At 45.1% G+C, this 18,124-nt stretch overlaps 1 protein-coding gene across 5 annotated transcripts in view; it reads left to right on the top strand.

Annotated features, from left to right (window-relative positions):
- Positions 1–18,124, top strand: part of ANKS1B (ankyrin repeat and sterile alpha motif domain containing 1B) — a 158,698-nt gene that overhangs the window by 124,085 nt on the left and 16,489 nt on the right. For all 5 annotated transcript variants that reach the window (XM_073649897.1, XM_073649899.1, XM_073649896.1 and 2 more), the window contains one exon: positions 6,727–6,813. In XM_073649897.1, the coding sequence (XP_073505998.1) occupies positions 6,727–6,813 (87 nt within the window). The remainder of the gene's footprint in view (positions 1–6,726; positions 6,814–18,124) is intronic.

The following is an 18,124-nucleotide window of genomic DNA, read 5'->3' as shown; positions in this document are numbered from 1 at the left end:
CGGGCATAAACTGCTTGATGAATTGGTCCCTTAGTCCTTTAACACACCGGAGGACACCATTCTTTTTTCACATATCTACCGAATTGCTAGAGGTTGCATTCAAGAAAGCCCTTTTTCAAGTCATGCCTTCTACATCCATTGTACCTGGGTGTCCTGGAGACTCCCTCGTTATCCCAGCGGTGTTCCGGACATTCCGGAAAGTTGACATGTATATATTTTCATGGCTGAAGTACATTTTCCACCTCCTTGCTTGCTCGATCCGGTTTTGCACAAATGGAATACTGGCACATTTTACACCTGTATTATAACTACAAACACTGCCCCGACTATTTGTCTGATAACCTGAAATACCAACATAGATTTCTTGACTTGAACTAACAAGCCTCGTAAGCATATATGAGGCTTTTGGGTTGGGTCAGGAGACCTGCGGTTGGTGAAAGCATTATGGTCCTTACATTGAATGTGAATTTTGACCCCTGATGAAGCAACAGTGAAACGCGCATCGGGTGTTTGATGGGTGAGCCCCTTTGCTGTTTTTTTTTGATGATTTGATCTACTGTACTTTGTCTTGGCACCATTTTTACTTCCATTTCTTTCAGTTACATTTATGTTATTGGTGCCCCATGGGGACAGTTACATTAACTTATCTCTAGGTTAATTAATTTCGGTTTCCTGAATGTGAACTCAGCCTGAAGGTTCTCATCATTGGGCAACCTGGAATGGGTCCCCTTTCCCCAGTGGCCCCACCGGACACTACTTCTATGGTTTTCACACCACCGGTCTCTTAATGGGGTCCACGGCAGATAACTAGTAAAAAGTTTTTCTAATGACAGTATCTAGATAGGTTAGAACCTGTTGGACCTGCAATGGTTGTAAGACGTCCAGTTCGAGGCTACCTACTGCTTTTTGAAAATAAAGGAACAGCCAGTCGGCTATTATCCGCTGTCCTGTCCCATTATAAAGTTACATTACACAGACGTCTTTCTCTTACATAATACATACAGAGCCACCCGCCACTTTTACGGAAAGACTGAAGTGAAGAGCAGCCTCAGTACTCCGGTGACTTTGAGAAATGGAGACAATTGGCCGCCGTTGCGAAATAAAAAAAAAAATCAATGTATCTCATGACAATTCCCAAATGGGGTTCGAGCGCAGGCCCTTTTCTTTTCAAAGCGCTATAAACGCATTGATTTTCATTATAGAGCCGTACACTATTACTTTCATTCTTCACTCCTTTGAGGGAAAAGCATCCGGTGGGTTTATTAAAGCCTGAGATTGAATAGAAACAAGACTCGCTGGAGGTTTTAGCAGGTGACATCCCGTAATACAGAACCCCGGAGAGATCTGTTTTTCTTTTCAAAAGATTAATTCAGACAAATGATCTTGATTAGTCCTTGCGCATTAAAGATGGAGCTCCACTCAGAATACAATTCGTCTTTTGTGCACTGCTAGGAGAATTTTTTCTTTTTTTAGTTTTTATTCTTTATTAATATTTTTAACTTTTACTTAATAAATGTTGGAGTGATTGTCATGTTGGATTCGAAACGCTTTAGGCTAATGTGCACACGCCGAGTATTTCCTGCAGATCTGTTGCAAAAACCTGAGTGTTGGCAGGAAAAACGCTGCGTAAAAGACGCATGTTTTTCACTCGTTTTTGCTTGTGTTTTTACTTGCGTATTTTTTACTGTTCATTTGAATGGATGAAAAACGCTGAAAGAATTGACATGCTGCAGATTTGAAAAAAAACTGCTAGGAAATAAAACGCAGCGTGTGCATGAGGTTTCAGAAATCCCATTCACTTTGCTGGTACAGTAAAATGCAGCATTTCTTTTCAGAAGCAAAAACGCAATGTGTGACTGAGCCCTTAGAGTAGTACAAAAAAAAACAACTATGGTTATAATGTAAAGGGTACAGATATCACTAGAACCAAAGGACATCTGTCAGTAGAATCAACCCTCCTAAGCCATCTATATGGACATGCAGGTCATAGAAAGCTGAATAAAATGATACCTTGATATCTGCAATCCGATGTCTTATTCCAGAGAAATCCACATTTTCTTAAAAAGTAAATGAGCTGTTAAGATCTATGGGCGGGACATAGGTCTCCCCAAGAATCTGTCTCCAGAGCATATTTTACATGAAAGGGGGTGTTACCAGTGTGAGACATGTAATGACTGACAGTCTGCTCTCCTGATCTACATATCTCAATTGGGAAGTCCTGGGTGGGTCAGGCTCAGGAGTGGACACAAAGAGAAGAAGGATTCTGTGCAAGAACAATATATGGGCCCTTTGCAGTCTAATAGCTCATCACTATGCGTAATTTCGCCTGCTTTGGATGTAAAAGTGGCTCCATTACCTCTTGGGCCCCTTTGTGGCTGCCCAGGTTGCACCAATGGAATCTTCACACCTGTTTAGTGTTTTCTGGGAGGGTTGTGGACTTTCTTGAGCGTGATTGGAGATGTTGGTTAAACATCCCTATGCTACCATCACTTATGTTGGTAAGTAGTAGGCTAGGTCAGGATGCTGAATGATGTCAGCTTGTTGCAATACTGGTGTTAGCACTGCTGGAATCCAGTGGCCTAAGGAGCACAAGCAGGAAGAGCAAGTGGTAGTAGAAGTTCTTGGAGTTAGCAAAGGAGTTGTAGGAAACAATCCTTAGATAGGTGAGAACAGTCTGGGTAAGACAGTCCAGGAGCTGGAGACTAGAGCTAGACTAAACAGCTAGACACAATACTCAAGCAATGAGTGATAGATCCATGCGGCTTTAAGTAGACCCAGACAGGAAACAAGATGGATTCCCCAGGTTCAGAATCTGCCATCTCAGTAAAGGTCAATTTCAAAACATAGCAGCAGCCTCTAGTGGTAAGGAGTGGAATTGAAGCACAATTATTAAGGTGAGCAATAGTAGCCACTAGTGGTCAAACTGTAGAAGGACAACAGAAATCCTGACACAGCTGAAGAGGAACCTGAAATTTAAAGACCATCTCCCAATTACATGCAATTAATTACGGGCAATTCATTTTGAAAGCCAAAAGACTTTCGCAAGTGCATTGTATAAGTAATAGTGCTTTGCTAAGAGTCAGGAACCAGATAGTGTCCTCTGTGTGTAGAATGCATCCTCAATAAAAGCAGGTGGCACAGATTTTATTACATTATTTATGTACTGAAAAGCTCCTGCAGAACTCAAGACTCGATGACCCTCAAACACGACATAATGACCTCAAAGCTGAGACATCCCGAAGTGCAAATTATGTATTCCTCATATCCCAAACTCCAAAAATATCAGATAATAGGCTTCTTATTAAAATAGAATATGTGCGTGTATATTTGAGTCAGGTAAATTAGATAGTGTCCCTCTGGGGAGGGCCACCAATGTGAGGGAATATATTCTAACCACAACCTCTGCAGAACATTAGACACTATATAAATCACAGAGACGGTTTTATTTGTGATTGTGCGACTTCTAATGATATAAGAATTCTTCCTTATAAAAATGAAAGCTTTTCTGTGCTTTCCATCCCCATTTACAAAACCTTTGTGTAGCATTTCTGCCGTTGACCTCTCCTTCTTCCCGATTCATTAATAGGATGTTGTTATCGGTGTCTGCCTTGTTACAGATATATTGGAGCTGTGGCCTAACCCTGGCTCTTGTTTCTGCAAGCCATATTATTACTAATCCCTTCTCCTATGTTGGTATAATCCTAAAGGTTGTTTGTGTCAATGCTGCTGTAATCACAGGACTTTATTTGCAAGCATACTTTCTCTAAAAAGGTCATGGATCACATTTGTAACGATACCTATTTAGTTATACTTGCAATAGATATCTCTCTTTTTTTATGGCTTGATGAAGCCACTTCGTTGCGAAACGTTGTGATTTTTTCTGTACTAATCAAGTTACAAAAAGGAAAACATCTGGCACTCTGGTTTCTGGATTTCTCTGATACCCATTTAGGTGTTATCCGGTGGTTCGATGCGCAAAACTTCATGCTTTAAGACATGGAAATTAGGCGTGCAAGTGCACTGGTGGGCATATCATTGCACTTGCGGTCTTCGGCTCTTCTCCACATCTCTGCTCCAGTGCCACTCCCTCTTTTTGACTTATAGTGGAAACAAAGGTTCTGCTGCACAACATCTTCTCTGCTCTCCACTGTCAATCAAAAATCAGGAGCGGATCTGGCAGGGATAAGCCCAGACAGACGCCGCTCATGCGCGAGCTTGTGGCCTCCTGGACTCATACCTCTATATTGGTAATAGAGTGTAACAGGATTTCCTTTCTTTTGTATGCAGATTTTTTTGTACTTTTGTTCCTACTTGATGTCACTGTCCTTTTGTCTTTGAGTCCAGGTAGCCTCCATGTCTTTTCATCTGGTATCCCACTTACTAAAAAGAAGCAGCACTATCTGTCTGTGTCTCCCTGCCATGTTTATTCAATCTACTCCTTCCTCTTCCCCTCTCCATAGACTTCATTCTGCATCTGATCCCTCAGAAAGCTGCCATTTCATCTTTTCTTCAGCGAGATGGTTTTTTAATAGTTTTTCAGAGTGAATAATAAGTCCGGCTGGTGGCGGTAGGGGAAAAAGTGGCTCATAAGTGGAGAAACAGGCACATTTCTCTGATATGATAGCTATTATATTAATTTGTACTATGCAATTATACATGCTTTGTTGAAAAGACCGGGACCAGTGGCGTAACTACAGTGCAAAATTTATACCTGGGCCCCCCACCTGCTCGCCATCGCATATTGGTCAGATGTATGGGCCCTTGTAGCATTCTAAATTCTATAAGAAGATACGAGTTGCCCCCCCCACCCCATTATGTAGTAATGTCCCCCATCTTGGGCTCCTTCCTGGTATATATGTCCCCATCCTGGGCCCATCCTAGTATATATGTGTCATGCAAGTTATAGGAAAGACTAAGTGCAACACGAAGGGAAGGGTGAAAAGGGGGCTCAGACTCTAGGGAAAGGGCGTAGTGGAGACCTCCTAGGCTGACCTATATCACCCTGTCTCCCCTAACGTCCCTATATTGGCTCCGCACCAATCGCTGCACAGAAACCTGTCTTTCCCTGGCGTTTGGCCCTGGCTAGGGAAGGGAGGGGATGAGCGCTAGTCAATCCCCACTGACAACTAAAGACAACAAGGGGAAACAAACAGGGGAAGATAGCTTAGCTTTAGTCGACTTCAGAGAGATGAACACACGTCCTCTTAGCACCAGAGAGGAAGAAGTACTGCACTAGCTCCAAGCCTTCACAAGGGTGAGTATCGCCGGTACCTCCCTCTAGCAAACAGCAGGTATTTATACACCCAGGCCAGGGTGTTAATTAGCAAGAGGAAGGTCTATATGTTCTCCATCCTGGCATAGATGTTCCCTATCCTGGTATATATGTTCCACAACCTGGTATATATGTTCTCCATCGTGGTATATATGTTCCCCATTCTGGTGTATATGTTCCCATCCTGGAATGTATATGTTCCCCATCCTGGTCTATATGTTCTCCATCCTGGTATATATAGTCCCCATCCTGGTATACATGTTCTACAACCTAGTATGTATGTTCTCCATCATGGTATATATGTTCCCCATTCTGGTGTTTATGTTCCCATCCTGGTATAAATATGTTCCCCATCCTGGACATATCCTGGTGTATATGTTACCCATCCTGGTATATATGTCCCTTATCCTGGGCTCTATCCTGATACATATGTCCCCCATCCTGGTATATATGTCCCCCATCCTTGGCCCATCCTGATATACATGTCCCCCATCCTTGGCCCATCCTGGTATATATGTCCCTTATCCTATGCTCCATCCTAGTGTATATATCCCCCCTCCTGGTATATATATTCCCCATCCTGGTATGCTATATATGTCCCCCATCCTGGTATATGTCTCCCTTTCTGCCGCTCTTCTTTAATACATAGAAAAAAATAAATAACTATACTCACCTTCCCTCTGTTCCCCCTCGGCGTGGCGCCCTCTTCTGAAGCCGGCAGCTGACTTCAGCGTGCAAGCGATGGGAGCATATGACATCACTGACATGCACCTCCAGTCACATGCACATTGACATCAGCTGCTGACCTCTGATTGGCCGGCAGCGTGTATTGCAGTGCACGAACCCGGCGGATCTCTGCGCTGTAATTCACTTAAGCTGAACAGTACAACCATAATCTGTAACATGTCATTATCTGAACCATGCTTTCTTACTGTGGCATGTCACTCTCCATAAAGAGAGACATCACCCTTTAAACCTCAGTCAGACACCTCTTATACAGCCTAATAAGAGCTCATGCTTTGCACTGAGGAGGGGCAAACACCCCGAAACATTTGTCTGCAAATTAAGTTTCTGCTTTGGCTTTTATCCCAAGCTATGCAGCAAAGCACGTTAAAGGGTCAATATTGACTTGTAGGATTACTACTTTCAATAGGTTGAACTAGAGTTTAAGTCCTGTTCCTCGCTGAAGAGTCAATTTACATATTTGAACCACTTGAACACTGAACTTGACTTGCTGTGTAGACAATTTATCTCTTAGCATAAATGACTTTTCCAACATGCATCCATCCAGTTATTCTGCACTTTTTGGTTATTCTCTTCTTTTCTGATAGACCATAGGTCCTCTGTTCATTGGTGATGGGGTTAAAAACGCTTGTGTGCACATACTGTCCTCTTATACTAGTGTCATGCTGTATTTTACTACAGAATTTAACCCTAATTTTCTGCATTCTCAGAAATCAACAGAACAAATGAAGAAGGTTCCGACAATTATTCTGTCAGTTTCTTATAAAGGGGTGAAGTTTATGGATGCTGCTAATAAGGTGAGATTCATTTTTCTTTCCTTCTTTCTAATTCACCAGCAGGATGTTGTAATCGTTATCTGCGATTGTTAACTTGTTAAATGCCGCTGTCGATCTCTGACAGCGGCATTTAACACGCGCCGGCATACGTGCTCATCATTGTCTCTACCCTTCGGCGCGACCATGATGTGATCGCGGGTTTCCGATGGGGTGTGACGACATCGACAGCCGCGGGTCAGCTGATGACCCCCGTGCATGTCATTAGGGGGCTCCTTTTAAACACTGCCTGTTGCTGAGCTTCAGAGGAGACCGTAATTTCTGCTATAGGCAGTGATGCTGTCCCATCGCTGTATATAGCAGAAACAATCGGACAAAAACAGCAAAAAAGTAAAAAAAAAAAAATGTTTTAAAAAATATGAAAAAAAATAAAAAATACCTAAACTGTCAAATCAACCCCCTCCCCCCCCCCCCCACTAAAAATAAAGATATAAAAAAAAAGTCCGATCTATCAAAATGTAAAAACAATTGACCCGATCAGTAAACACCGTAAACGGAAAAAAATCAAGAACGCCAAAATATTTTTTTGGGGTTACAGCAATTCCACGAAAAAAAAAAGGCTGTAACAAGTGATCAAAAAGTCACATCTATCCCAAAATGGTAATAATAAAAATGTTGTTTCGCCCCACAAAAAATAAGCCAAAAATTAAAAACGTTACGGGTCTCGTAAAATGGTGACACAACCCCCCCCCCCCAATTTTTTTTTGCAAACTTCTGATTTTTTTTCACCGCTAAAGTAATAAAAAAAAACTGGACATGTTTGGTATTGCCGTAATTGTATCGATGAGGAGAATCATACTGCATGGTCATTTTTACCACAAAATGTACACCATAAAAAACAATTCCCAAAAAACAATGTCAGAATTGCGTTTTTTTTTTTTTCACAATTTCACCGCACTTGGAATTTTTTTTCCCATTTTCCAGTAAACTATATGGCAAAATCAGGGCCGGCGTCAGCACCCGGCGCACCCGGGCAAATGCCGGGGCCCTGAGCAGGCAGAGGGGCCCACTAGCGGTCGCGCACCCCGCTGGGCTATGGGCGGAGGAGAGCGGTGTCAGCACCCGCCCTTCTCCGCCGCTTGCTCAGGGCCCGGCAGCCGGATACTTACCTCTCCCTGTGCCTCCGCAGATCAGCTGTCTTCCTGCTCTGCGCTCCCTGTGACGTCTCAGGTCAGAGGGCGCGGTGACGCCTTTACACCGCGCCCTCCCCTAAGCCGTCACAGGGAGCGCTGAGCGGGAAGACACCGACAACGCTGGAGTTCGGAGCCGAGCAGCGAGCGGCGGGCAGCAGGTAGCAGGTGAGGAGAAGGGAGGTGAGTATTTGATTTTTTTTTTTTAATGTATGGAGGCATGGGGCATTATAAAGAGGGGGGGACATCCTGCATGGGGCATTATATAGAGGGGGGGGGACATCCTGCATGGGGCATTATATAGAGGGGGGGGACAGCCTGCATGGGGCATTATATAGAGGGGGGGGGCATCCTGCATGGGGCATTATATAGGGGGGGGCATCCTGCATGGGGCATTATATAGAGGGGGGGGGCAGCCTGCATGGGGCATTATATAGAGGGGGGGGGACAGCCTGCATGGGGCATTATAAAGAGAAGGGGGGGGGGGGCATCCTGCATGGGGCATTATAAAGGGGGGGGCATCCTGCATGGGGCATTATAAAGGGGGGGGGACATCCTGCATGGGGCATTATAAAGGGGGGGCAGCCTGCATAGTGCATTATGTGGGGGGGGACAGCCTGCATGGAGCATTATAAGGGGGGGCAGCCTGTATGGGGCATTATGTGGGGGGTAACAGCCTGCATGGAGCATTAAAAGGGGGGGGGGCCTGTATGGGGCATTATGTGGGGGGTAACAGCCTGCATGGAGCATTATAAGGGGGGGACAGCCTGTATGGGGCATTATGTGGGGGGTAACAGCCTGAATGCAGCATTATATGGGGGCCAGTATCCTGTATGGAGAGTTATAAGGGGACCGGTATCCTGTATGGAGCGTTATAAGGGGACCGGTATCCTGTATGGAGCGTTATATGGGGGCCAGTATCCTGTATGGAGTTTTATAAAGGGACCAGTATCCTGTATGGAGCGTTATATGGGGGCCAGTATCCTGTATGGAGCTTTATAAAGGGACCAGTATCCTGTATGGAGCGTTATATGGGGGCCAGTATTCTGTATGGAGCATTATATGGGGGCCAGTATTCCATTTGGAGCCTTATATGGAGGCCAGTATTCCGTATGGAGCCTTATATGGGGGCCAGTATTCCGTATGAAGCGTTATATGGGGGCCAGTATTCCGTATGGAGCCTTATATGGGGGCCAGTATTCTGTGTGGAGCGTTATATGGGGGCCAGTATCCTGTATGGAGCGTTATATGGGGGCCAGTATTCTGTGTGGAGCATTATATGGGGGCCAGTATCCTGTATGAAGCGTTATATGGGGGCCAGTATTCCGTATGGAGCCTTATATGGGGGCCAGTATTCTGTGTGGAGCGATTCACCGGTTTCTGAGCTATTGTGGAATTTACAATAGATATCACTCATGTAATGTAAGAAGTGAAATCTTTGCATTGTACTATATACTATATATATATATATTTCTCCGCTGTATCTCTGCATCATGAATCGTGGTATGTGTTAAAGGGGCCCACTGAGACTCTTTCGCCCGGGGCCCAGAAAAACCTGGAGCCGGCCCTGGGCAAAATGATTGGAGTACAACTCGTCCCGCAAAAAAACAAGCCCTCATATGTCAATGTGGACAGAAAAATAAAAGAGTTATGGCTCTGGGAAGAAGGGGAGGAAAAACGAAAATGGAAATTGGCCGCGACGTGAAGGGGTTAAGTCATTGCAGAGGCTGCTGTAATCACAGGTTTTTATTAGCAAGCATGTTCTCTCTAGAGACTCACAAACAAATTGATTCCCTGTTAGGGATCAATATTTCGAGTTATTCCTTACTCTCCCTCTCTTCCACTTTATCTGAACCTGTAGCTGACATTAGCAGGAAGGAAGTGAAGGGCTGTCGTACTGGATTTTAGGGTTGATACAAGGGATTTGGGGTATCCACCACCTTTGGAGCCTAGAAAGCATTTGCAACCCTCCTTTACTAAAGGCAGTTCTGTGATTCTATCCCGCTGAGAAGAGGTGGCCATGAATTATTTGACTAGACTTTTTCCATAACATCCATAGACTTTAAAGGATAATTTAACTTTTTAAAAAGTTTTGATATGTTGTAAGTAAAGTTCAGTAGTTTTGATTTGCTGTATTTACAGTTTAGTAGCTTTGATCTTTGAAGGTCCAGGTTTTGAGACCTCCACTAGTAACTTGAAGAAAGGGGCAAAAAGCGTTCAGTTTATCTTTGAGCGCAAGCAGAGCGGTGTAGGTACTGTGAGGATCAACTGGCTTCTTGGAAGTCATTCGGGTATACAAAGTCAATGCGGTTGTGTCCAAACAGGTGAAGTTTATTGTGGTCATAAACTTCAGCAGAATCAAAAACAAAACAGCCTCTTCTGGGCACAAAGGTATAACATAAAAATAGGTAAACAGTTTATGCACCAGCAAATATGGCTCATCCGCTAAGGTTAACCATCATTAGAGTCCATGGTCGGACTGGGGTGCCTAGGGCCCACCAGGGGAACTGACTCTAGGGGCCCACACTACAGCCCACCTAAACGGTTTTATTACTTGTTATGTTTTTCTATAATGTACTATAATTACATGTTTGGCCGCGCTGTGAAGCACTGAGCGGCAGGACTTTCTTCGAACAGTCATTCCGTACTGCCAGAGTCCCTTTAATGGTAACTTGTCACCTTGAAAAATGCTATTTATCTGCAGATATAGGGGTAATCTGCAGGTAAATAGGGTGTAAAGCCTGGTTAGACGGCTTATTGGAAAAGCATTGGCTACACGGAGAAAATTACATTTTATTCTCCCTGCCGCCACTCGCTTCCTGTCATAGGGTCGGTGAGGGTGCTGCAATAACGTCCGGCACCTTGATTGTGACATCTTCTATGGAGCCCAACCTCAGGCTGAGCTTCATTGAATGACTAACATGGCAGCAGCACCTGGCAACTAGTGCTGAGCGAACGTGGTTGGATAAGGTGTGATCCCAGCATGCTCGGGTGTTATCTGAGTATCTTGTAGTGCTCTGCTACTATGCTCGAGTCCTCGGGGTAGCATGTTTTACGGAGGTAGACAGACGCAACACATACAGGAATTGCCGGTTTGTTAGGTAATCCCTGCTTGTGTTGCTTCTGTCTATCACCGCAAAACATGTTACCGCAGGGACTCGAGCATATTAGCAGAGCACTACAAGATACTCGGATAACACCCGAGCATGCTGGGATCACACCTTATCCGACCAAACTCACTCAGCACTAGTTGCCAGGTGCTGCTGCCATGTTAGTCATTCAATGAAGCTCAGCCTGAGGTTGGGCTCCATGGAAGTGTCACAATCAAGGTGCCGGACGTTATTGCAGCACGCTCACTTTGTAGTTCGCGGTGACTGTAATGTCTCTTATCCGATCACACTCACTCAGCACTACTGGCAACCGAACAGCAACCTGCAACTGCGTCACAGGGGGCAGAAGGGAGCAGGTGACTGCATGCACCGACCATTGTGCTATCTAAATGCCGCTGTCAGTGATTGACAAGGGCACTTAAATACTCAAAACAGCAGCAATCAAAGCGAACTCTGATCACTGCTGTTACAGGCAGACGCCGGCTATGTAACACAGCCGACATCTGCCCGGTATGGAGCAGGCTCAGCTCCTGAACCCGCTCCATACAAGCACATCCCTATGGTGACAGTTATGACAAGGTTAGTAAATTTCACTTGTCTGTTCCTAAATGTGGAAAGACAAATGGAATTCCCTAACACATGTGAAAGAGACCTAATAGATTTAGTAAATGTGCCCCAAGTATGTGAATGTTATTACACACCACAATGCACAGTTACATACACGCATCTTACAAAAATACATATTATTACAGATACGCAAACATGCACAAACACGCTGACGAGCACAAACACATCAGTACATGAATACATCATCTGAACCACCATCAATTGTAATGTCAGGTCAGACCCATATATATTTGTATCGCATAAACCTACAACTCCCAGTATGTAATTAACAATAGAGATACTGGGAGTTGTTGTTACCAGTCATCATCAGACTGCGGACCATACAGGAACCACAGTACTGATGAGACACAGGCAGGATGACAAATACACATTTACATCCAGGTATCTTACCTGAGACGTCTTCTCTGATTAGAGTCGTTCTCTTTCTTTTCTTCCTCTTGTCCAGTCTCCATGATGACTTTTCTCATCCACAGCTCGTCTCTGCAGACTTCCATCTTCTCCGGTCTTCTGCAGCACATCCCGACACGATGCCCTTAAAGATAGCAGAGTCATTATAATGCTCCTGAATAAAAATATCAGCCCTACACTGAGCCCCTGAATAAACCTAACTCTCACAATGCTCCCTGCACAAAACATGACATACACTCTACTCCTCTTATGGTACCTGCTCTCCACACTGTCCTCTCCTTACCATACTAGGCCCCCTATTCACATTGTCCTCTCACACTGTGTCCCCCCTATACTGCCCAGTCTCTATACTGTGCCCCTTCATCACACTCCCCCTCCTCAGCATACTGTTCCCCCCTTTCTGTGCCCTCACACTGTTTCCCCCATACTGCCGCATCTCCATCCCTTCCCCCACACTACCTAGTCTCTGTGCTGTGTCACCTCACACTTTTCCCCCTCCATACTGTCTCCTCACACTATTCCCCCACTCTCCGTACTGTTTCCTCATACATCCCCCTTCCCCATTCTGTTCCTGCACCCATTCCCACACCTCCCCTAGTTATTTCACACATCTCCCCATTCTGTCTCCTAAAATTTCTCTCCCATCTCTCCCCAAATATAATAAATCTTCGGAAGAGCACACAGACATGCAGAAGCGCGCTTACACACACGAAAACAAGCGCACACAGACACATACTAAGGGCTCTTTCACATGTCAGTACATGCGGTGACAGTTTCCACACGTACCAGAGACATTGGTACACATAGACCCATTCAAATTAATGTTTTTACCTGCTGCACCTCCTGCAAAACGTCCCGCACACTGATGACAGCGCTCTTCCCAAGCACCGGGTGCTGAACGCTGCTCTCATCATAGATCCCTGCCGGCGCTGCGATCAGCAACTGCAGGGTCAATGATGAGAGTAGTAGTCTACTCCCGCCGTGTCCAACTGTAAAAATAGGAATAAAATAAAAAACTCCTTATACTCACCTCTCCTAAGTGTCACCCAGTGTAATCCGTGCGAGCGCTCACACCGAGGAAAATGACTCCTGCAGCGAGCGGGCCCCGGAGCTGCGCTCAACAAGGGGTGCCCTGTCAATCACTGAGCACAGCTCCGGGGCCCGCTCACTGCAGGAGTTGTTCTCCTCGGCGTGAGCGCTCGCACGGATTACAGTGGGTGACACTTAGGAGAGGTGAGTATAAGGATTTTTTAATTTTATTCCTATTTTTACAGTTGGACACGGCGGGAGTAGACTACTACTCTCATCATTGACCCTGCTGCTGCTGATCGCAGCACCGGCAGGGATCTATGATGAGGGCAGCACCCAGCTCTTGGGAACAGCGCTAACTGTACATTGATTCCCAAGCGCTGGTATGTGTCACACGGATGACACACAGGTGGACACGGATATCTCCAGTCCCGTAAATATCAGGACATGTGAAAGAGCCCTAATATACACACGCAGATACACATACAGAAATGGGGACACGTACACACGCAGGCAAGCACTCACAGAAATGCACACGCAGTCATGCACAGACACACTCAGACAATCACACACAAAAATGCAGACATGCAGGGAAGCACGCACACACGTGTGAAGACACATATACACATGTGACATGCAGGCACTCAAATACATACACACACACGCATGCAGGCATATACACACACATGCAGGCAGGCATATACACACACACTGTACACACACAGCCAGATACACAAACTGTACACACATGCATATACACACAGGCAGGCATACACACACGCAAGCATATATACACACGCATCGCAGGCATATACACACACACTGTACACACAGGCATATACACACACACTGTACACACAGGCATATACACACACACTGTACACACACAGGCATTTACACACACACTGTACACACACACACGCAGGCATATACACGCACGCACCGCAGGCATATGCACACACACACTGTACACACAGGCATATACATACACACTGTACACACACAGGCATTTACACACACACTGTACACACACACACGCAGGCATATACACGCACGCAGCGCAGGCATATACACACACACAGGCATATGACTCACCCATAAAAACGTTATTGAATATTTGGCACGGTGCTCTTGATATGAAATTGAAGCAGTGACAGCTGTAGGCCTGCAGCCTTGTTTCCAATTCCAGGCCTGGTTGGAGAGTTGAACTATAGAGTGCTGCAGGTCACCGTCCACATATCCAGCCCCGGAACCGGTATAAAAAAGCCCAGAGTCAGAGCAGGAGAGAAGGGGGCGGTGCCACCACCCGGGAGCCGGTATTACTACAGGGGAGCAGGCCAGGGCAGATATGGAGCCGGGATGGGACGTATCAGAAGCCCGGGAGCAGGGAGAGCAGAGCGAGACATCAGCTTCGGTGGCTCCGGCGTCTCAGAGGCTGGCCCCGGAGCAGAGAGAAAGCACTGCAGAGCGCGGCCGCGGCGTATCAGAGGCCAGAAGAGAGCGGCGTCAGCGTCAGTGTCACCTGACACCACAGCACAGTCTGCCAGCCAGCGGGAAAGCAGAGCGCGCTGTGCGTGTCACCGCCCAGAAAGAATCCGTCCTCTCAGTGGCAGAGACTCACGTGGTAAGTATGCTGCATGCACGTCACTGCAGGCCCGCTGTCACCAATGAATGTGCCGTGCGCGCGATGCTACATTTGCTTCAGCCGCGCTTTTAAAGGGCCCCCGCCACCAATTTTCTCACTCTCATATCGGGGCCCACCGGGAAATTTCCCGATTTCCCGCCAGGCCAGACCGACCCTGTTAGAGTCCTTCCCTCCTTGAACACACAGATGACATCTGAGACAGCTCAGCTGCCTTTTAAATGGGCTGCAAAGCCTCGATTGGAAATATGGAAACAGCCAGTCCCACCCAACTCTTCTAACTGCTCCTAAAACCCGGATTCAAAATCCGGGCTCATTAAAAATCCCTCTCAGCACTAATGGTGCCGGACCCTGCTTTTCTGGGCTTCACATTACTGAGGCTAACCACCTAGGTGACACATATCTCTCATTCAGGACCTGTTCAGCTGCATCCTTACATTACCTAGACTTTCTATTGAGCTTATACACTGCATTGTTCGGGCTCAAATAAATAAATGGACCACTTCTACCCCTTCATTTGCGTGATCAGTGGAGGCCTCAGACCAAGACTTCGACCAAAACCAAAACATCGTAAAGGGTAACTAACTTTACTAGGGTTTAACGGAGAAGGTTGTGCACATGCATGGCAACTACACCTATATGTGGCGTGTTGAGTCTTAAAGTTGAAATGACGGTCCCAACCAATGTGGTGGCTCTGATCTAATCTAAGGCAAACCTTTTAATATAAGACCCATCACGTTGATCAGTTGATTGGCATGGATCTTGCCTCCAACAGAGGATGTGAGGCCATTGTCTGCTTATTTTTCCTGCAGTGGCCACTACAGGGGAAATGTGGTATTACATATGGTCATTGAACTGAATAGCATGCCAGCTCTAGGAGGCCAAAAACCTTCACCAATATGCCCTCAGAAGGGAATATAGAAAAGGATCGTGGAGATAAATCAATCCCTTTAATAATATTGAAATGGCCACCTGGGTATTTTTTATAATAAATTATCTACCCCACGCTACAATATTATTATTCATAATGAGGTTAAAGCATTATCACAATACCCACAAATCTCCAATATGCTTCATTAGGCATCAGCGCACTGCAGACGAGCCTAGTGCATACAGGGAATAGGAAATAATTTGTCATTGCGTAAATGCTTCACTGAGCCACTCAAGGTGAGGAAGAGTCACACGGAGCCGATTACAGGCGGCATACAAATGCTTGTACACAAACTGAGCTCCAAATCTGCCTCATATCCTGCAAAACCAGGTTGTGAGTCACGGAAACGTTCCCTCATGGGACATAGAACCTCTGCATCAAAACAGAAGAATATTCAGACTTCCAAAATGGCACTTGTTGAGATGATGGATGACTAACACCAAGACGATAAACATGAAACACGGCGCCATTTTCCAGTAATTGTAGGATGGGTCATAGTGAGATATTTTTGAGCCCCACTCTTGTCTTTGGGTTGTGTCTGGTACTGCAATTCTTCTCCTAAACGGCAACTACATTTTTAAATACTTTTTGCTATGTTGTAGACCATGTTCAGTACTATTGGTCCATGGCGATCTTAGTTCCAACCCCATCAATTGCTCTAACCATGGGGCAGAAGTGCTCAATATAGTCAATGAGTCCGTACACCACTTTGTACATGCTCAGGTATAAGCTGTAAAGTGTAAGCATGATTAACCAATGCTCCATTCACACAAGGCTTTTTCAGTTTTTTTGGGATCGGTGGTGGCCTCAGCGGTTGGACCTCCAGTGATTGGGAAGCGATACCCAATCCATTGCATAGTGGAGAACTTCCAAACTTGAGAATTGTCCTTTAAGGATGTGCCTCCAGTTCCTCCAGAAAATGAAGATTTGTCAACAAATGTAATTAAAGAAGCACTCCTCCTCCCATCAAGGTTTTTATCCCCTTAATATATCACAACCATCATATTATACAGTACTGTGTATTTACAATTGCTCATTTTGCCTTTCTACCCAGTTATTTCTTTCTCTTTTCTCTGCTCTATGTAGAAATTGGAAGTCTCTTTTTCCTGCATGAATAATTCCCCTCTCCAACTCCTGACCCAGCTGCTCCCTCCTCCCCCTACCATAGACTTTTGCAGTGACTCATGACTTGTGCAGAGAAAATTGACCTCCTGTTTCTACATAGAGCTTAGAAGGATTCAGCTGGTCAGTTTTTACTCACGTGATGTCACAGATCTAATGGAAAAGAGAAGAATTAGCTGGGTCGAAAAGCAAAATGAGCAATTGTAAGTACACAGTGCGATATAATATGATGATTTCAATATATTAAGAGGATAAAAACTTTGTTGGGAGTGCTACGTTAAGTCCTGGAGATAAACCAATCAGTAGTACTGAACACAGGCTAGAACATCTAAGTACAAATCATTTCAATCTTTAGTTACCATTTTGCGAGATTTTCTAGCAATGCCTAGAGCTGTTCACTTCCTTCGACCCAAAAACCTGCCGATACCTGTGGATCATGCACGCCTATCTCCATGTGTACTGGTTGTAATGTCATTGGCAATGCTCACATCTGATATGGAAGTGAGCTGCTCGGGATATTGCCTGATAACCCCTTTAAGAAAATGGGGCCGAGATGCAATACCAGACAAAATTAAAGAATAAGGTGGGAGCTGTTTCTGGAATAAAAAAAAATCAGATCCTTTTTTTCTATTCCTGGACAATCCCCAATGCAAATAGTGTTTAGAGAGAGAAAGAGGACTGGACCTCTATATCGGAAGTAAAAGACAATATCGACCCTACAGACATGACTTGCGAGAAAAAGCCAAACCTGAAACTCGATTTGCAGACAAGTGTTTCGGAGTGTTTGCCCCTCATCAGTGATCAGTGGACAATCCCTTTGAAACAATCTCCAATTCAAATAGTCTTTAGAGAGAGAAAGAGGACTAGACCTGCATATTGGAAGTAAAAGACAATATCGATCCTATAGACATGACTTACGAGAAGAAGCCAAACCTGAAACTCGATTTGCAGACAAGTGTTTCAGGGTTTTTGTTTGCCCCTCATCAGTGATTAGTGAACAGTCCCTTTGAAACTCAACCTATAGTCAATATTTCGATATTGGACATAAACATGATTTTATTATGGTCAATCCCTGGTCAATAAAAGCAAAAACAACTAGAGTACAATGAAATTTGCTCAGTTCTGATGCCAGTGCCTTGATTGATGCCTACTTAGGTCACACAGCTTAGACTGGTCATACACACATTAGATCAAAGTAGGACGAATTTCAGCAGAATCAGACGATGATCTATTATTTATAGGGGCAGCCCAGGGATTGCAATGTGACACCCCAGGG

This window comes from Phyllobates terribilis, unplaced genomic scaffold (assembly GCF_046119375.1).
Source record: "Phyllobates terribilis strain yellow unplaced genomic scaffold, ASM4611937v1 Scaffold_10__3_contigs__length_209671492, whole genome shotgun sequence".
NCBI classification, from domain to species: domain Eukaryota; kingdom Metazoa; phylum Chordata; class Amphibia; order Anura; family Dendrobatidae; genus Phyllobates; species Phyllobates terribilis.
The sequence above is the reverse complement of the archived record's forward strand: the minus strand, read 5'-3'. Positions and strand labels throughout refer to the sequence as shown.